This window comes from Scaptodrosophila lebanonensis, unplaced genomic scaffold (genome assembly GCF_003285725.1).
Source record: "Scaptodrosophila lebanonensis strain 11010-0011.00,11010-0021.00 unplaced genomic scaffold, SlebRS2 tig00000001-arrow-pilon, whole genome shotgun sequence".
Classification (NCBI taxonomy): domain Eukaryota; kingdom Metazoa; phylum Arthropoda; class Insecta; order Diptera; family Drosophilidae; genus Scaptodrosophila; species Scaptodrosophila lebanonensis.
The window spans coordinates 7,672,683-7,692,305 of NW_022060529.1; the positions used below are offsets into that span (position 1 = coordinate 7,672,683).

The following is a 19,623-nucleotide window of genomic DNA, read 5'->3' on the forward strand; positions in this document are numbered from 1 at the left end:
AGGAAAGAAGATAAGTAATCTTTTCCCTCAGGTGTTGCAGCAACAACAACTCTGCCTGCTCTGGCCCAACTCTGTACTGCACCCACGGTCTCATACAATGCGCATACAAACTATTCCTATTTCCTTAATTTTTTTCAATATTTACAGAATATATGACTTTAGGACACACTACTTTAGCTTATCCACTTGTTTGAAAATATACACATTTATAGATAGGGGATTCTGTTTTAATTTAATTGAATTGAATTTTTGAAGTGTATGGCTAATATTTTAACGTTGGCATCAATAGGTTAAATACAGGTTCGCTTTGCATATGCTACTTACTATCTATCCCTTTCACACACTAATATGAATGTCTAAGCTGGGGCAAACTTTTGTAATGCACTGTGATGAGCGCTCTTCCACTCAGTCTCGCTCTCTCCCTATCTTTCAATCTCTTCCACACAGATACACACAGCTACATAGAATCGCGCATGGTTTGCAAAAACTTTTGGAGCAGAGCGCAGCGTCTGTGCGTCAAACTCAACCTCGACGCTCAGCTTGCTTTGAAGTATTTAGTAAATTTCAGATTCAAACAGCCAGCATACCACCAAGTTGTGTGTACAAAACGCGCGCCCAGCGAAAAATACACAAATTTCGTGTAATCGAACAAAAAATATTACAATCCACCCGACAACGTATCTACGTGAAAAATAATCAAATACCCTTAATGGTAGCTGAAAATGTCATTAAAAAAAGCTGAAATTTTTGACGCAAGTTTGCATTGTTGCTGCTGTCGTTGCTAGTGCTTTTATATTCATATGTACATACATACATACATATGTCCATACACACACAGATGAATCTACGTACATAGATATCTAGATGTTTACTGCTGTGTCTGTATGTATATAAGTATGTAAGTATATTTGTTTAATGCATGACTGCCCGCCGCATTGTTGAGATAAATAGTAAAGCTTTTTCTGTTGGTATAAAATAACGACGACAGGCCAAATAAAAACAAATGGAACCAAAAAAACAGAAAAACAAAAACTCAACAATTAGCAGTAGCGGTAGAGAGAGCGGTCAATAGATGTGTTGTTTCATACATACGTATGTGTGTGTGAAAGGGAGAAATTCGCAAAGTTGTTGTCTCACCAATAACTCACACACACACGAGCGAACAATCTTTGACTCACTTGTACACACATGCACACACACTTACTCGTAAGTAGCTGCAAAAAATATTGTGTAAAAACAAAAACAAACAAACTTTATGCAAAAATTTGTTCTTTAAAAACAAATAAACACGACAAAAAGTGAACGTTGAGCGAAAATTGCGACTTTGTGAGAGCGAGAAAGACACTGCGCGCGAGCACATAAATTATTGGCTATACCCGGCAACGATCTGGCAACACCAACAACAACAGCACCATCAGCAGAAGCAGCAGCAGCAGAAGCAAAAGAAATTGCGTTGCGGCTTGCGCTTTTACTTGCGGGAAAAACTTAAGCAAAACGACGGAACTCGTGTAAAATTTTATAATTTCAATGATTTAAAAATCATAGCGGAAATCACATAAAATCACGGTACTACTATACTAAATAAAAAAAGTTGTCCAAGTGCAAAGCAAAAAAAAAATTAAAGAAAAAGAACCATTCGACAAACGATTACTGCAAATTTTTTCTTAATGTGTACCATTGACTATTTTGCAATAAAAAATAGCAACAACAAGAAGAAATACGGACACTTCAACACCAAGCAGAACAGTATCAACATTAACAGCAGCAGCAACAACAAAAAGGCACAGTTTGTTGCTGATAGGAGGAGCAAATCCATAAAGCGCCTCGCATAGTCAGCTGCAAATAATTGTGCGATAAGGTGAGCAAACAACGCTCAGCCACATCAAAAGTAGTTGATTTGTTGTTGGTTTTGGTTGGGTGGATAATGGGGGAGGGCCCGACGGTAAGCCACTACAGTAAAAGCTCGGAGCCTAAGTGGGCGTTCAATGTACATATATCCGCTAAATTGCAGTTATGATGAAGATTTTGAAACTAGCCGGCAACCTTCCAAACACAGATATACACGCACACATACAGAAGGGTTAATAAAAGGGTGCTCGGTTGCTTGGCACCTGTATACAAAAATTTCCTGCCTACATTTTTCAATATTTTCCCAAAACAGCTGCACTCCCACGCGCCATTAAAGCGCGCGCCATTTTAACAAAAAAAAAAACACTGCCTGATACAAAAGTTGGAGAAGGAAAATAAACATGCATACATACAGACAAACACACACAAATGCAAGTAGATGGCGCCTGAGCATATGCTATGAGAATTTCAGAGAGCTTCATAACAGTTTGTGGGAGCGTGATAGCTATATGAGCGCGCATGATGCATGTTTGTGCATGTCATTGTGTGGACGCCGTGTTTATGTTTTGGTAGAAAGGTCACACAGGCGATTTCCCTCAGTTATCCGCCCACCGAACCCATCCACATCCTTGTACAATCCAAGGCTTATTGTACATACTCACACAGGTGAATTTTGTATTGAAGCTTATTGAAGGACAATACCAAAGCACTTTTCAAACTGCAAATGTATAGATAACTTTAAATTATGTGCACCTAATGGGGTTGTTTTATACAAACATATGTGTACATATGTTGTATGTATATGGGGGCTGTTAAAACTGACCATTATTCGCAGCTCCGGTTTTCTAGACACCTTCTCGCACACCTCCCCAAGTCTGTTATGCAAACCCCCTCGAATCTCATATTCATGCTAAATGTAAGTTGGTGTGTGTATGTATGTGTTGGTGTTGAACTTTCCGCCTAACAATTTGAAATTTTCCAATACGCTGCCCACACAATAGGAACTTATATAAAGCATAATGCTGAGCTTTTTCAACTTGACATTGAACTTGACAATGGCCTGCACACATACATTCACACATATGTACATATATACGAGTATGTATGTAAAAAAGTATGGACATATCTCCGAGCGTAAATTAAACGAACTTAAAAAATCGTTACAATGCAGGGTGTTGTTCGTTCGCATAACTTGTTAAAATGCGCAGCAGTAACAACAAAAACAGGGCACAACTTCAAAAAGCAGCTTTCACCAATTTGCAGACTGACTGCATTTCAACAGTTTGTTGTTTGTGCATGTGTGAGCGCGCGCATATATAAATATATATATATATATATAAGTGTGTGTATCTACCAGTAATGTGCATTTTGGCGCTAGCTCCAGACAATTTGATTTCTTTGGGTATATGCAGAAATTTTATCGATTTGCATTTTCTCCACACATTGTAGTATCTTGTTGTGTCTCTGCACGACAGATACACACACACACAAGTGGCCCGCCATTTTAAATGGTGGATGTAGACTCAAAAGCTTATGCATACGTAGAACGCGCATTGCAGACATTGTAGTGGGTGGCATTTGGGCGAATCATCGGGAAGGGGACTGCGTAACTTCGCACACATTGCAACCCATTTTACACACACACACTCAACTGCGAAACTTTAGGGTGGAGGTCAACACATTTGGAAAGAAACTACATAAAAAAAAAGAATGTATCTAAAGATGAAAGTGAAATTTGTGTTTCTTCGTTTACTTCTTCATATTTCTCTTTGGCTGCCTTTCCTTTCACTTGTTTGCTCTATTTACCAACACACACCTGTTTAACCCTTAAGTGCACCAACAGCAGCAAAAAATTATATATAAATATTACATATATTATATACATATATATATATAAACAAATTATATAAAAATATATATGTACATATTGGTAGATGGGTTTCATAGGTGCAAACATCTTATTTAAATTACGATCGAATTTTAGGGGAGCTCAAGGCAAACTACATTCATGAAATGTTTGGACTTATAAGTATAAGCAATTCTATTGCTATTATAAATGCGCTTTGTAAAGCTGTCAGAGATCCTTGTTGGTGAGCTTACAAGTTAATCTGATCAATTAATATTGGCAGCCAAAGCTATTGTCTTTTTGTTATCCTGTTGAAGTAGACAAAACATCTATGCATTTCTCAACTTGATATTCGAATTAACAAATTGTTTGTAAAAAAGGTGTTCAAAGTAAACAAAGATTTTATTTCTATTAGTTTTGTGATCAACGTTTTAATCATGATATGTTTTTGATCAACTAAATCATTTTATATTATATATATTTCGAACTCTTCAATAACAACTAGGCGAGTGAGAAAACAGAAACCATATTCTTCCTATCAACTGTTATATGATATAAGAGTCCAATTTGATTTACAACTTGCAATATTAATGGTTATAACAGCTAGATCTCCAGTATCTCGGATTAGATTCTTTAGATATCTCTCGGATGTATTATCCGATATAATTATAAATTATTTATCGATATCTTGAGAAATCTTCAAATGATATTCCCTCAACTTAATATAAGTATAATGTTTGGCAACTTTTGAAAAAGGCCATCGCAAGAGATAACAAAAACGGTTTTAAAAAATAACATGGTTTCTCTAAAAAACATTTATTTAATAATAAATAATAATTATTTAAAAAAAAAATAAACGACGTAAAATGCTTTCCTATGACTTACGGTTTCTATTAGTAAATAAAATAAACTTTGTCGGCGCATGAGTAAAATGGCGATCAAGAATTGTTCATTGTGTAAAATTCTATATTGTTTAGAATGTTTTCCCACCTTTTTGACGTGTCTCTGTTGAATTCCATATTACGTCGTTGAATATAGGGGCTCAAATAATGCAAGTACAAACCATAATTACACACATTCGAAATATGTATGTAAATAGCCAAATCGACTTTGGTCTCATTTCTGATTTATAAAAACTGCAGCTAACCTTATAGTATATTTAATTTTACATATTCAGTTTTTTCACACCATTATCATATATATATATATATATATTTCCTTCCTCCTCCTTTTCTAATGAGCGAGCAACGTTGTTAATACCTGACCTCCTAAGTGAGGTGCAATTATGAATTTGCAGTTCCAACTCCCCAGGAACCACTTAACTAAATTATAAGTCTTGGCATGACTTGACAACCAACTGACTGGCTCCATCGTTTGCTCCTTCTCCCTTCGCTTTCATAATAGTACCAGCCTGCAAGCTGTCCCATTTTTGTAATACATATATTTTTTGCGAACAGCAGATGATTTTCCGGTTTGTTAGTGAGAAGCGAAAAAGTCGAACTGTTGCCCAAAACTGGTTTCGGGACCGTCTAGCATCCACTGGCTGGTTGAACGCTGCCCTTTCGAGCAGTCGTGAAAAAATACAATACAGAAAAGTTATACATTTTAAAGCTTAAATTTTAATGTGCAAGTGCAAATGTTTTGCTTTGGCAGACGCAACTCATGTTTTAAAATTCAACAGGCTTAATGGTTATAAATCGGGATAATATAAAGGCCACCAAGACGGTGGCGCAAACAAAACAAAAGGCGAATGTGTAGAAACTCTCCTCCGTGAAGACATCAGAGAAAGCGGGTATGTCCTGATAGATCTGCTCAATGACAGCCAATGTGCCCTTGTGCTTCTTCACCATGATGCCACAGTTGAGCCCGTAACTAGATAACCTCCCTGGAATTTACTTTTTCTTAGGAGCTTTTTTGCCGCCGCCACCACCAGCAATTTTCTGTTTCTCGGCCTTGGTCAGTACCTTGGTCGCTATTTCTTCGGGTGGGGCTAGCGTAGAAACGTGCTTATTGTATAGCTGCAGCAGCTCCAGAGTAGACAGATTTGAACTTCTAAAACGTATCTCTTTGGCCTTGGCCAGCTCTGCAAGAAACTCAATTATTAAATGGCATTTAATTGGATCAGATTATACTACCTTGTGCTGATTCGATGAGGGAAAATTTAATCTGTGCCGGCTGGCGATCACAAACTATATCTGTTTTAACAACACACTTAGGATTCGTCTGCGTTACCTTTGGCGTTGAGAGCAGGAATAGAAACTCACTGCAATAGAAGAAGAATGCATTAATAGGCAGATCGTGAAATATTTATTGATTTATTCTATTATTGATTGTTCATTTCAGCTGTCTCCATAAAACTCATTCTGGGCATAGCAGGAACGCTTCAAACTGACGCCGACACCGACTAAAATGTCAACGGAGCGTGAGCTGGCTCCCGGCGGGCCAGCTCAGCTTCATACGCTGCCGTTGACATATCCCGATCTGGGCACTACATTGCAACTGAACTCGGTGGGCATCATTGGGAAAGCATATGGTAAGTGTGCAGAAGTGTTGGCAAGTAGATCCACATATGTACATACATATACTTACATATATACATATACACATGTACGTTTTACTTCAGTTGTTATTCGTATCTTTTAATTCGATGCACTGAACGGTTTTTAGTTTTTATCTTTTACTACTTTACGTACCTTGCGTGCTTTTGTTGCTAGAAAATTTTTTCTATTTGCTGCCAAGGCACGCATTGCGCATGTTTCATAATCGATAAGTAATTCGGGAAAAGCGCTTTTCCAACCCTGTTCACCAGCCCCCCACTACATTCCCCTACATACATATGTATACACACCCACACTTACCGTGTGGACTTAACATTTTCCGCGAAAGGATCGAACTGTACGGTTACGCGTTTTACTCCTTTTAAATTAACGCTCTTCAATTGTTTGCCAATAGCTGAAACAACACCGCCTGAGCGCCGCAGAGTACCACTAAATGGTATCGACATATTGTTAATATTTAATAAAAATTACATAAATTGCTCCTCAACAACACAAATATCGGCTTGCCGCAACCAGATTGCAGACATATCGCTCTTATCGTGCTATCGACAATCAACGCATAATTTGGCCGCACTTTGTGAAAATTATTGGCAACACTGCAGAAAAAGTGGTAGCATTGTACGTTGCAATGTATTGTCGTCTCACTCCCATGCACGAGCAGCTGAGACCCAGAGTGCTTTGCCCTCATTTATAAGCGGTCAGCGTGTACAGCATGCGTCACACTCACACACGTCGCAAGAAAATTTGTGTGTTTGCTGCGGACTTTGCTGTGTGAAAAACGGAAAAGATTTTTGCATAATATAATGCAGTGCGCGGCGTGAAAAGTGTACAAAACGTTCCGAAAAACAAAATTCAATAGTCGCCCCACTGTTTTGTAATATTAGCGAGCAGCGCAAACGTTTTTAGTGCACAAAAACGACGTCTTGAAAAACTTCGTGCACACATTTAAGCTGCCTTGCCTTGCCTGCTGCCTCTGCCTGCCAGTACCAGCCACCAAACGCATACAAAAGCATTTCTTGCTGTACGTACAGAAGAAGCAGAAAGAAGCCACCGCCGTTGTCGTCGTCGTTTGTCCAGCGGAGCACCCAGCAGCACAAGCTCACACACACGCAAATTGAGCAGCAAGCAAGATAAATAATAGAGAATTTTTCTTAATTGTATTACAAAAAGAAATTCAACGACGGATTAAATATATACATATGTATATCTACATACATACATAAATAAAACGAAAGCTGTGCCTACATTTGTGTTCTTTTCCATAAATAAATTAATAGAAAATATTATTAATAACAAATTACAATTACAACAAAAAGCAGAGAGAGACTCAACCCCAACTCAAATAAGTAGATGTTTTTGTAAGCGTGTGAGTGTGAAATTCCAATTGAACAGAAGAAAATTTAACGCCTACCACGCCCACGCGCACCTACGTACAACAATAATAACAACAAATGCAAAAATCAACCAAACGAATAATACTACTTTAAAGTGTGATAAGCAAAAGGCTGAAATCAAATACAACAAAAACAAAAAAGAACTAATAATTAGTAGAGAAACAAAAACCAACCAACAATCAATTACATTTATAACACAACAACACAAATACATACACACAACTTTGTATACCTACTTATTTCTTTAAAAAAATCACTAGTGCAAAATGTATCCTGTTGGACAACGTAAGTGGCGCGATCATACTTTTAAAAATATAAAGAAAAAATAAATATTACACTGCCACATGCTCACACATATTTACTACATCTTTACATCAACCAATACCTTGCCCTAAGTGACCCTCTAACGCCCACTAATAAACACATGTGTGTCTCCGTGTGTATGTGTGTGTGTACACTATTTGATGTTCTGCTTTTTGCGTCTGCGACTGCAAGCCCATTAAACATACACATGCTCACACTACACACACTGACTTTGCAAATACAATTTGCCATTGCGCAGTTGTTGTTGCTGCTGTATTTTACAGGCATCAATGACTTCACACCGACATCGTAATGAAAATGAATGAATGTGTAAAATGACGGACAACAGTTCGGAGCCGACAGTTTCGTCGAAAAATGCAAATGTTGCATAGCCGTAGTTGTTCGTGGGGGTATTTGGTTATGGGACGGTTGATATGGTTGTGAGGGTGGCGGAAGGGGTATGAAGAATATACTCGTACATGCAAAGTCAGATACATAGATAGTGGACCTAAAGGCAGACACGTGCTTGGTTTTCATTTGCAGAATTAGGTCAATGACCGTTGGGTCTGCGGCGCATGCAAAATACATAGCCTGGTATGGCAGTGTTGCCTCAGGAAAAGCTAGATTATGAACTGAGGCAACCTTTGTATGATTATCTTTATTAATATCAAATATTTGTACATACATATGTAAAAGTTTAAGGAAAAATGTGCTTTTTCATTTGTTGTCTTAACTTCTCAAACTCTTCCGTTTCATTGATGTCAGTAAAGTTTGTTCCAATTCGTTGAATTTTGGAACATATTTTTGTATTAATTACAATTTTGATTTTAAAATCAATATTATACTCACGTATATAGTGAAATGAAAATTACATTTTTTCTTATTTTGCTTTATAAAAAGAACCTCTTCCAAAACCACTATTTCTATTTATCGGCATTTCGAAAGTTCAAAACTGACGGCAAAATAATTGAAGTGGCCACACTGTTCTGTTGTCATAGTCGTAGGGTTGTCACTTATTTGTGGCTGCGTAATTGAATGGTAGTTAGGTTGGGGGGGTTGTCGTCATTGTTGTTGTTCGTTGCAAATGTCAAAAGGCGATGCTTAGTATTGCGACGCATATTGCTTTTTATTTTTATTTTGCGCATTAAACTATTATAGGGGAGTTTTGCATATTGCCGATCGTGATATTATTTGGCACTCATATTAAGTCGGGCATAACAATACCATTCTCAGTCAGACTAACATTGTTACATTCATACATACACATGTATAAACTTTAAACGATGTCTAATCTTACACACTCACACAAACACCACTTAAAATCACCAAGTGTGGGACAGGTTATGACATCAAATGGCAAGGGAAAGAAAAGTTCCATTTCATTGTAAAAATAAGGAAGCATATTATCTATAAATAATAATGATGCTGACAAACTGTAACTAAAATATTAATCGCACTCTATTTTTATCGCCTTTTCTTTTCATTTATTTATTTTGATTTGATTTAATTGATATTTGGTTTTACCAACAAAAATAATTGGCTATTTTCTTTTATTTCATTTCTTTTTTTTTTACATTATTTTGTGTTTTATTTTTGAAAATTTTGTTTTGATTACATTTTCTTTTTATAGAGTCACAGTGGACCCCCTCGCCCACGCGGCCTCAGAGTCCCTCTCAGGCGCAGACTAGCTTCGACACGCTCACATGTAAATTTCTCTCCAAAAATTACAAACAAAACCAACTACTAAAACTAAAATTGAAATTCTAAAAGCAACAACTGTTTATGCTCTTTAATTACTGTTTAAAAAAAAGAGTTTCAAAGTTTATACTAACAAAAAAAAAACATCACTAATTTCTACTCGTATAGTATTGTGCAAAATTTCTTACTAACAAAAATTGTTTCTGTTTCGTATATGTATGTAAATTTGTTTGTTTTGTATGCAAAGTGCACTTGAAATAACAAAAAGAATTTTAAACTTAACACCAGTACACTACTACTCTACACAAAACGCTAAACAGTGTATTTTAGCATTTATTGTTTAGAAGTCAAAATACTTGTTTGCATGTTTCGTTAACTGTAGCTTTTTCTTAAATTGTTTAGACGTTAAATTTTGGGAAACGCTGCTTAGAAGGATCACGATTAATGTTCCTTGCTTTTTGCAGCACCGCCAGCACCAGGCTCATCAGTCAATCCCACCGCTGTCACCAGTCCGAGTGCGCAAAATGTGGCTGCCGGTGGTGCCACGGTTGGTGGCGCTGCAGCGGCCGCCGCCGCGCAAGTCGCCTCCGCTCTGAGCTCAACGGGCAGCGTTACTGCCGCCATTGCCACCGCAGCGCCCGCTGCTCAACCGGACATGCCCGTCTTCACGTGTCCACGCCGACCCAATCTCGGTAGAGAGGGCCGTCCAATTGTGCTGCGTGCCAATCATTTCCAGGTGACCATGCCCCGCGGCTACGTGCATCACTATGACATCAATATACAGCCGGACAAGTGTCCGCGCAAGGTGAATCGCGAGATCATTGAAACTATGGTACATGCGTACAGCAAAATCTTTGGCGTGTTAAAGCCTGTGTTCGATGGGCGGAATAATTTGTACACGCGCGATCCACTGCCCATTGGTAATGAACGTCTGGAGCTGGAGGTGACACTTCCCGGTGAAGGAAAGGATCGCATCTTTCGGGTGACAATTAAATGGCAGGCGCAGGTGTCACTCTTCAATCTAGAGGAGGCACTCGAGGGGCGCACGCGACAGATCCCTTATGATGCCATCTTGGCTCTGGACGTTGTTATGCGGCATTTGCCCAGCATGACGTATACGCCAGTTGGACGCAGTTTTTTCAGCTCTCCCGATGGCTACTACCATCCACTGGGCGGTGGTCGTGAAGTTTGGTTTGGTTTCCATCAGAGCGTGCGTCCTTCGCAGTGGAAAATGATGCTCAACATTGATGGTGCGTATCGAACAGAGATAAGATTATGTTTTAAACCGATATTTTTAATATGTATTACGTAGCCAACTAGGAAAAAAGTATTAGAAATTCTAATTTAGAATATATTTAAAAAAAATGAAATTAACCTTTTATCGAAACCAATAGGTAATTGCAATTCATTGCTAATTTGAACATCCATTTTGAAAACATCTTTAAATGGTAAACAACGCTTCAAAACATTGAATTAAATAATGCATTAGCATTTTTAAAATTAGGTTGTTTAGTTTATGTTTGAAACATTACACAGCATCAGATTTCGCATTGCTATTAGCTATTTCGATAGGGGAATTTACGTTTCAATAAAAATATAATTAAATAATTGTTGTGTTCTCTATTAGTTTCTGCAACGGCATTCTACAAGGCGCAGCCCGTAATTGACTTCATGTGCGAGGTGCTGGACATACGCGACATTAATGAGCAGCGCAAGCCATTGACAGACTCGCAGCGCGTCAAGTTCACCAAGGAAATTAAAGGTCTGAAGATAGAGATCACACATTGCGGACAGATGCGTCGCAAGTACCGTGTGTGCAACGTGACACGACGTCCAGCTCAAATGCAATCGTAAGTATGCGAGGGCGTGGACTATTTCATCTCATAACTACTCTACTTTTCAATCTGTGTAGCTTTCCACTGCAGCTGGAAAACGGTCAGACTGTCGAGTGCACTGTGGCCAAGTACTTCCTGGATAAATATCGCATGAAGCTGCGTTATCCTCACCTGCCCTGCCTGCAGGTGGGCCAAGAACACAAGCACACCTATCTGCCGTTGGAGGTTTGCAATATTGTCGCCGGTCAACGCTGCATCAAAAAGTTGACGGACATGCAAACCTCGACCATGATCAAGGCCACGGCACGCTCGGCTCCAGATAGGGAGCGCGAGATTAATAATTTGGTGAAGCGCGCTGACTTCAACAACGACTCATATGTGCAGGAGTTTGGTCTGACCATATCAAACTCCATGATGGAGGTGCGCGGTCGTGTGTTGCCACCACCAAAACTGCAGTATGGAGGTCGTGTGTCTAGCATCACGGGTCAACAGCTGTTCCCACCACAGAACAAAGTGAGTCTTGCGTCGCCCAATCAGGGCGTTTGGGATATGCGCGGCAAACAGTTTTTCACCGGGGTCGAGATACGCATATGGGCCATTGCTTGTTTTGCTCCACAGCGCACAGTGCGCGAAGATGCGTTGCGAAATTTTACGCAACAGCTGCAAAAGATCTCAAATGATGCGGGCATGCCAATAATTGGACAGCCCTGCTTCTGCAAATACGCCACTGGACCGGATCAGGTGGAGCCCATGTTTCGTTATCTGAAGATAACATTCCCGGGATTGCAGCTCGTTGTGGTGGTGCTGCCGGGAAAGACCCCTGTCTATGCGGAAGTAAAACGAGTGGGCGACACTGTCCTGGGCATGGCTACCCAATGTGTGCAAGCCAAGAATGTAAACAAGACGTCGCCGCAAACTCTATCCAATTTGTGCCTGAAGATCAACGTGAAGCTCGGCGGCATCAACTCTATACTCGTTCCCTCCATTCGACCTAAGGTCTTTAACGAACCAGTTATCTTCTTGGGCGCCGATGTTACGCATCCTCCTGCAGGCGATAATAAGAAGCCATCAATCGCCGCTGTTGTAGGCTCGATGGATGCGCATCCCTCGCGTTATGCTGCCACTGTGCGCGTTCAGCAACATCGCCAGGAAATCATCCAGGAGCTGAGCAGCATGGTGCGTGAGCTACTCATAATGTTTTACAAATCCACCGGTGGCTACAAGCCACATCGCATTATACTCTATCGCGATGGCGTCTCCGAGGGCCAGTTTCCGCATGTGCTCCAGCATGAGCTGACAGCCATACGTGAGGCTTGCATCAAACTGGAGCCAGAGTATCGGCCAGGCATCACATTCATTGTGGTGCAAAAACGTCATCACACACGTCTCTTCTGCGCTGAAAAGAAGGAGCAAAGCGGCAAGTCGGGCAACATACCAGCAGGCACCACAGTTGATGTTGGCATAACACATCCCACGGAATTCGACTTTTACTTGTGTAGCCATCAGGGCATTCAAGGCACTAGCCGGCCCTCACATTACCATGTTTTGTGGGATGACAACCACTTCGATTCCGATGAGCTTCAATGCCTGACCTATCAGCTGTGCCACACTTACGTCCGCTGCACCCGTTCCGTGAGCATACCAGCACCAGCTTACTATGCGCACTTGGTGGCATTCCGTGCCAGGTAAGTGGCAAATCTTGCTTAGTGATTATATTCATAACCTACATATTATAACCTCGATTGAGGTTTGAAGTGAAAAATTTGTAAGTAAGGGAATCAAGTTATAACAACGATCCTTATTCAAAAATCCATTGAGATTTGAACTGGGAAACAAAATGAATTTGAAAATAAGGGAACCATTATGGAACAATGTTCGCTAGTATTTGCTGCATGAGAAATTATATATAAATACAAACTTTAAAAAACCAGAAGAAAGCAGGGAGGTCTGACTCATTTTAAAGACTTTCGATATCACTTTTATACGACAATAAAATTTAAGGAAATTGCTAGAAAACAAATATTAGGAATTGAAGACCGAACACATAACAATCTTAAGCACGCGGATTATTCTGCCATTCATTTGTATATTTGAAAAAATAGTACTTGGAATAGATTATATGTAGGTTAGAACATATGAGGAAAGAGTGAAGTTTGATTTTGGTGTTAATTCCGAATTATTCTATTGCAGATATCATCTGGTGGAGAAGGAGCACGATTCCGGTGAGGGATCGCACCAGAGCGGCTGCTCAGAGGACCGCACGCCGGGGGCTATGGCCCGTGCTATTACCGTGCATGCGGATACCAAGAAGGTCATGTACTTTGCCTAAAAAGTATACACCACCTGCTCCAAACAACAGAAAAACGAAACAGCCAAATACAAAAGAAACGAGAAAAGTTGCAGCCTCACATTTCGGACATTGATTGCATTCGAATAATGCGTTTGAAGCCAAGCATATTTATAACTATTAATTAGCCAGTAAGTCGTATAGTTTTTTGATTTATAAATGAGTTTTTAGATTTTTCAAAAGAACACGAACACCACAAAACAATATTAGTTTTTAGATACTTCACAACAAACAAACCAACAGGCAGAAACTCGGAAGAAATACAAGAGTAATCGAATGTCAGCACAAGTTTGCGCAATTTAGGGGGAAACCAAACTAATATCAAAGGAATATGTTAAACAAATGTGAAAATTCTCAAAAAAGCATAGCAAACAAAAACAATGGGAACAAAATGCAAAAACATCAGAAAAATACTAAACAGAGCAACTAAAAGCAAATACACGAGAAAACAAAACACACCTTATTGTCAAGTAGAACGAATGTCCAGTAATTGTACATTTAGAGTTATGCATAATATATGAAATATATTTTTGCACAATACGTTGAGAAGAGAAATAACTGAGAAATTGCATAGAACCAAAGGTTTTTTTTAGAGCATACTTCGAAAAGTGAAAGCAGTTGCTGATTTACAAACAAGCACCAACATACACAACCACATAGACACAAATTCACAAACATTCAAATAAACAACAAACCCAACAACAACATCAACACGCAGACACATTTCAAAAGAACTTGAATTCTCTGTACTGTGAACGAAGACAACCACCAAACCAAGCGTTAAACAAGCAAACAAACAACTCGATAAAACATTGAAAATTGTAATAATAATTAGCAATTAAATTTACTTCAATAGCACGTGCATATTGTCAAAGGAATAAAATACATTTAATAGTTATTAAGTTGGGCTTTACCAAAAACAAACAACACGAAAAGTAAACATCATAAACAAATAATGATTGACAGAGGCAACTGCGTTGAAATGATTAACGCAAAAGGCCGATTTCAATTCGTCTTTTGTTTATGTAAGCAAAGCGATATCAATATACTTTGTATTTAGAATGGTGACAGTGACAAAAATACTTTTATTAATTTATACAAATACATACTTAATTTTTCAAAGTGCAAATATCACGCAATTTTCCATGCTGACTCCTAACCATATAATATATTTAATTTAGTTACCTAACTGAAATGCTAACAACAACAAATTAAAAAAAGCATTATTATTTATAAATTTAACAAAGACACACGCATATTTGTAAAACGAGAAACGACACCAACAAAACGTTTTATGGCATATCACTCAATGTTGCATATTTGTATACAAATTTTTGGCTATTTATTATTTTTTAAATTGTATATTTTCCCACGCCCTTTTCAACTATTATACTTTAATTATACACATTTTTTAAAACAAATTCGCCTGGAGAGTGTCTCTTCGCACCATATTAACCTAAGTTTATTTTAATCTGATGTTTTATTATTTGTAGAAATTGCTAACATGGTGTACGGGTAAAAACTAGAATACTATTATATATATATACATACATTTTTTTCATTCAACACACACAAATTCAATTTCAGTAAATACTTTTTGGAATTTTGTACAAAAGTATAGATAGTTTTAGTTTTATTTTCAAACTTAAAGCATAAAACAACAAATGGAGAATAATATTACACAAATAATTACTATATATCGAATTATATCAAGATGGACACAGTTCAAGTTAACATTATGCTCATTTGTTATTTAAGCGTTGCGCGGTATCAGCGCCATTTGTTTCTAAATAACTCTCTGCAGCTACCCGCTAAACGATAGCAACTGAAATAAAAAGGCAGCCGTAACCATCATACGAAATGCAACAAATATCTGTTAATCTTAAGTTGACCATCTTTGCAAAATTGAGTGTGCATTATTATTACTCGTAAATATTTGATTTACACAACACAATTAAACAATTAGTTTATAAACGATGCCAAGCGACAAGGGGAAAAAAACGAGAGAAATTAGCCAAGCAGGAAAGCAGAAAATGTTTATTAGCAACAGCGTGTATTTGTATTTTGTTGATAAAACACATAATTTAGTCGAAACTTTTTTGTAAATTAACGTTTCAACACAAGGGATTACAAAATAAAATTTAACATTTATTTCTTAAATATTTACTTAAATTAACAATACAAACGAAACAATACAAAACATGTCAAGCATTAGCATATATGTAAATGCATACATAAATATGCAAAACAACACAAACAGAAAGCCAATTTTAGTTTATAAGATTAAATTGTCATCAGTTGAGATGTAAACGAAACAATGCAATAACAGAAACAAAAACAAATACGAAAGGCAAAAGCATTAAAATTTGTTTTTAAGAAGGAAACCATTAGACGGCAATATGTCTCAGCTGTGGCCAACTGCAGAGCCAGACACACGTCGTATTCTCGTATTCTTTATAAGCTAGCATGTAATAACAAAATGCAAATATTTAAGCGCTAGACCACAGCTGCAGCAGCAGCCTAATGGTAATAGGAAAACATTTTTCAAACAACACCAGCAAGAACACCATTTGTTTTTAATTTAAGCTTAAATGTGTCGACAATTAATGCATCTCGTAAATTTAAATTTAAAAAACAAAAAGGACAAGAAGTATAAAGCTTTAACCACTCGCAAAACAAAATGAAAATAAGGAAATACAATACATTAATAAAGCCAATAACAAAATCAAACAAGCAACCAGCAGCAGTTAAAAATACATAAACAATAAATAATAATACTTAGAACTTGTGATTAAGATTGAAGAGAGAAAAAACAACAATTATCGTCTTTATATATATACATACATATATAGCATTATATAAAACTGACAAAGCAAAATAAAAGTTTGTACATGTACACGAGTATATCCAACTATAGTACATGTGTATGATGTACCATATATATGTACATACTTATGTCTATTTCCAAAGGTAAACACACAATTTGAAATGGTTTCTTCATTGTCGTGCAGCTAAACTATTGACAGATTAGTGGGTCGTGCATGAGAAGAAGCTGCTGTACGAGTCTCCAACTCCTCAACTATCCCATCAATGAGGGTATGACTTTTTAAACTATTCTCAAAGCAACAGTTAACAACTGGTGCCATTTCTCACAAAGTTTACATCCCATAATCAGATCATTCGGACATGAAACCATTCACTCCACCAATTCACTCCTTCCGAATAATTCAATCAGATTGGAATATTGAGAGTCCAAACAGCACATAAAATTTTAAAAAATAACTTACAGTGAATACTCCTGACTTGTATTGAATTTGAATTGAATGGGGAGCCCCACCGTGATTTTTCTATCACTAAAGAGCTCTTTAGGAGTGATTTACAAAGAGTACAGCTTCTTCTGTCCTAATTCCCATACAAAAGATATCGATGTCTAGTGTATACAACTCAAGCAGCACTTCTCCTTTTATCTGTCAAAACATATACTAAATTGAGCTTTAAACTTTGAAAAACAAATTAACAAAGATCAACATGTTTACTGAAACTCAATAATATACTAAATTTAACAAACAACAAAAATGAGTAGTCTTAAGTAAACTTATAGATGTCTATGATTAACTTTCGTATATACTTATACATATATAAAAATACTTTATATATATATGCAGAATTCATAGAAGCTACATAAACAGCATTGCACAACTCTTCCTAAAGGAAATAAAATCAATTTATGACACAATTAAACAAAAATTATCCACGAACATGACGCGGACTAACTCTCCAAGCAATTATATACGTTACTTATGTGTGTGTATTTATGTACTTTACTCTTCCAATTAGTCCCCACAGAGAGCCCTCCCAAGAAATGCGTGGTGATCAGCCACATACTTATGTGTGTATGTAAAGACAGTCCACTTCACTCCACCAGGTCCACTTTTGCTCCAGTTAGTGCTCCTTAACAAAACAGAGAAACAAAAACAAAACACAACAACAAATGGGAAAAAGATGAAATCCTTAGCTGAAATTTGACTAGAAAAAATCTTGAATGTAAATCAAAGGTATCATAACAATATGGAAAGCTTAAAACTTGTATGTGTACGAATATTAAATATGGTGACGAACCTTTACTTTAAACCAAAATGCCGGGTAATTATTCAATAAAAGTAATATTTTACATTATTTAAGAATATACTTATGAATAATATTAAAAAAAAAAACAAAAGAGAAACGTAAGCAACGTAAATATGGGAAATCTGTAACTTTGGTGATCTTTTTAAATGTTATTAGTAAAACATATTTAAAAAAAATACAAATCAAACAAGTTCTAAATGTGACTTAAAATACGACGTAAACATTTTTCCACACAACAAATAAAAACAAAACAAGTAAATCATCAATTAAGAATTCTAGGGTCGTGAGTGCTCGACTAGGAAAATAATTTCCTGTGTCCACATTCAAATGCGGTGATGAAAAGACAAATGACAAAATGTTTACGCACTTCTAACGGTTAAAACCTTCTGGCTATCACCACTTCTAGTTTTCCTAAAGCCTACTTCCCATCTGTCTGATTCTGAATCTGTCCGATAACTGGAACGACTAGCTAAGACGAATTCAGCATTAACGATAGCGTTCAACAGTAGTGTATCTAGATTTGGGCCTATCCTGTCTGTACAATTGATATCCTTCCAATTCGTTTTACACGGGCACAGGTTATACCAAAAAATGTAAAACAATTAACATAATTTCGATGACAATTACAACTGTTTTAATTCTTAAGGCGCTTAAACAAAAATACAAATACAAAACAATGCAATTAAGTTTATAGTAAAAATCCAATACGCATATGTTTTATACAAAATTTTGACTTGCAAGTGAATATGTGTGTGTGAACGAATTCACATTTTATAACATTCGTTATTTTAAAATTTTAATTAGTATTGACAATTAATTTATACATTGGAATTTAAAAATAAATACAGAACAATGCAGACACCTATTTTCTGTTCAATAAAATATTTAACAAACCAATAAACGTATTTCATTTATTGCGACCCACTTTTCCATCAGAATACTATGAGCGTTTCTATTTCCAAAGCGCTAATTCATTTATTCCACTTAGACGAATACTATTGCTACACTATGATATGTGAAACGAAAGAAATTTTCGGAAACGTTTCAACTGATCAACCAACGAGTCTAGGGTAATAATTGTTTTCGTCGTGGTATAAGCGATCCATGTATAGATTGAAACGTGCGTGAATTTTATTAAAAAGCACCCAAAATCTTGTATTAAATTAATGAAAATAAAATAGGACCAATCATTGAAAATAAAGACACTTTTTGTGGGATAAGTAATATTTTTTTGCTTATTACAATATCTTAAGCCTGCCTGGTAGTTATGCGATTTTCATTTAAAGCTTGATATTTTAAAGTTTTAATCAAAATCGGTGTACAATACCATATGAAATTTTATTAAAATCGCTGCCCTATATAATCGCTGATGTTTGTAAAAAGAAAATATATACTTTTCTATCAAAAACAAACATACAAAAGATCGATTTAGCACAGCGCGTATATTAAACTTTTGTTTTTGTTGTACTCATATGTTTTAAAATTTGCGCCGCTTAGACAAATATGCAAACAGCCAACCAACTGTAAATGCGAATGACAAATAGAAAATCCGCCCATCGAACGCACGCACAAATGTCGAGTAAAAATGTAGTTGCATTGAAAATGGGCAAACAGAAGATAAAAGATACACAATAATAAAGGCACGTTTTCGTCTCTCACTCTCTAA

General features: G+C 37.0%; 3 protein-coding genes across 5 annotated transcripts; 1 reads left to right on the plus strand and 2 right to left on the minus strand.

The window, feature by feature from the left end:
* Positions 1-1,092: 1,092 nt before the first annotated feature.
* Positions 1,093-18,005, plus strand: LOC115633675 (protein argonaute-2). 3 transcript variants are annotated; one of them, XM_030531125.1, is made up of 7 exons: positions 1,093-1,858; positions 6,038-6,227; positions 9,580-9,654; positions 10,112-10,897; positions 11,275-11,497; positions 11,560-13,167; positions 13,673-18,005. In XM_030531125.1, exons 2-7 carry the CDS (start codon positions 6,104-6,106, stop codon positions 13,809-13,811), a joined length of 2,955 nt encoding a protein of 984 aa, XP_030386985.1. In that variant the 5' UTR covers positions 1,093-1,858; positions 6,038-6,103; the 3' UTR covers positions 13,812-18,005. The 3 variants fall into 3 exon arrangements, with proteins under 3 accessions (XP_030386985.1, XP_030386986.1, XP_030386988.1); XM_030531126.1 differs by lacking the exon at positions 9,580-9,654 and having other exon boundaries at positions 1,095-1,858; XM_030531128.1 differs by lacking the exons at positions 1,093-1,858; positions 6,038-6,227 and adding an exon at positions 6,998-7,931.
* On the minus strand, positions 5,294-5,570 carry LOC115633678. The gene has a single exon (XM_030531132.1). It carries the CDS (start codon positions 5,542-5,544, stop codon positions 5,362-5,364), a length of 183 nt encoding a protein of 60 aa, XP_030386992.1. The 5' UTR covers positions 5,545-5,570; the 3' UTR covers positions 5,294-5,361.
* LOC115633677 (39S ribosomal protein L53, mitochondrial) lies at positions 5,555-6,755 on the minus strand. The gene is made up of 3 exons (XM_030531131.1): positions 6,553-6,755; positions 5,830-5,957; positions 5,555-5,777 (listed from the first exon to the last, which is right to left on the minus strand). The coding sequence occupies exons 1-3, from the start codon at positions 6,696-6,698 to the stop codon at positions 5,587-5,589; spliced, it is 465 nt and encodes a 154-aa protein (XP_030386991.1). The 5' UTR covers positions 6,699-6,755; the 3' UTR covers positions 5,555-5,586.
* Positions 18,006-19,623: the final 1,618 nt, after the last annotated feature.

Excerpts from the sequence above, each read along its gene's own strand:
- LOC115633678 (XM_030531132.1), bottom strand. The coding sequence starts at position 5,544 with ATGGTGAAGAAGCACAAGGGCACATTGGCTGTCATTGAGCAGATCTAT.
- LOC115633675 (XM_030531125.1), top strand. The coding sequence starts at position 6,104 with ATGTCAACGGAGCGTGAGCTGGCTCCCGGCGGGCCAGCTCAGCTTCAT. Across the intron at positions 6,228-9,579 it reads CATCATTGGGAAAGCATATG|AGTCACAGTGGACCCCCTCG; the intron begins GTAAGTGTGCAG and ends TTCTTTTTATAG. Across the intron at positions 13,168-13,672 it reads TTGGTGGCATTCCGTGCCAG|ATATCATCTGGTGGAGAAGG; the intron begins GTAAGTGGCAAA and ends ATTCTATTGCAG.
- LOC115633677 (XM_030531131.1), bottom strand. The coding sequence starts at position 6,698 with ATGTCGATACCATTTAGTGGTACTCTGCGGCGCTCAGGCGGTGTTGTT. Across the intron at positions 5,958-6,552 it reads GAAAATGTTAAGTCCACACG|TGAGTTTCTATTCCTGCTCT; the intron begins GTAAGTGTGGGT and ends CTTCTATTGCAG. Across the intron at positions 5,778-5,829 it reads CCTCATCGAATCAGCACAAG|AGCTGGCCAAGGCCAAAGAG; the intron begins GTAGTATAATCT and ends AGTTTCTTGCAG.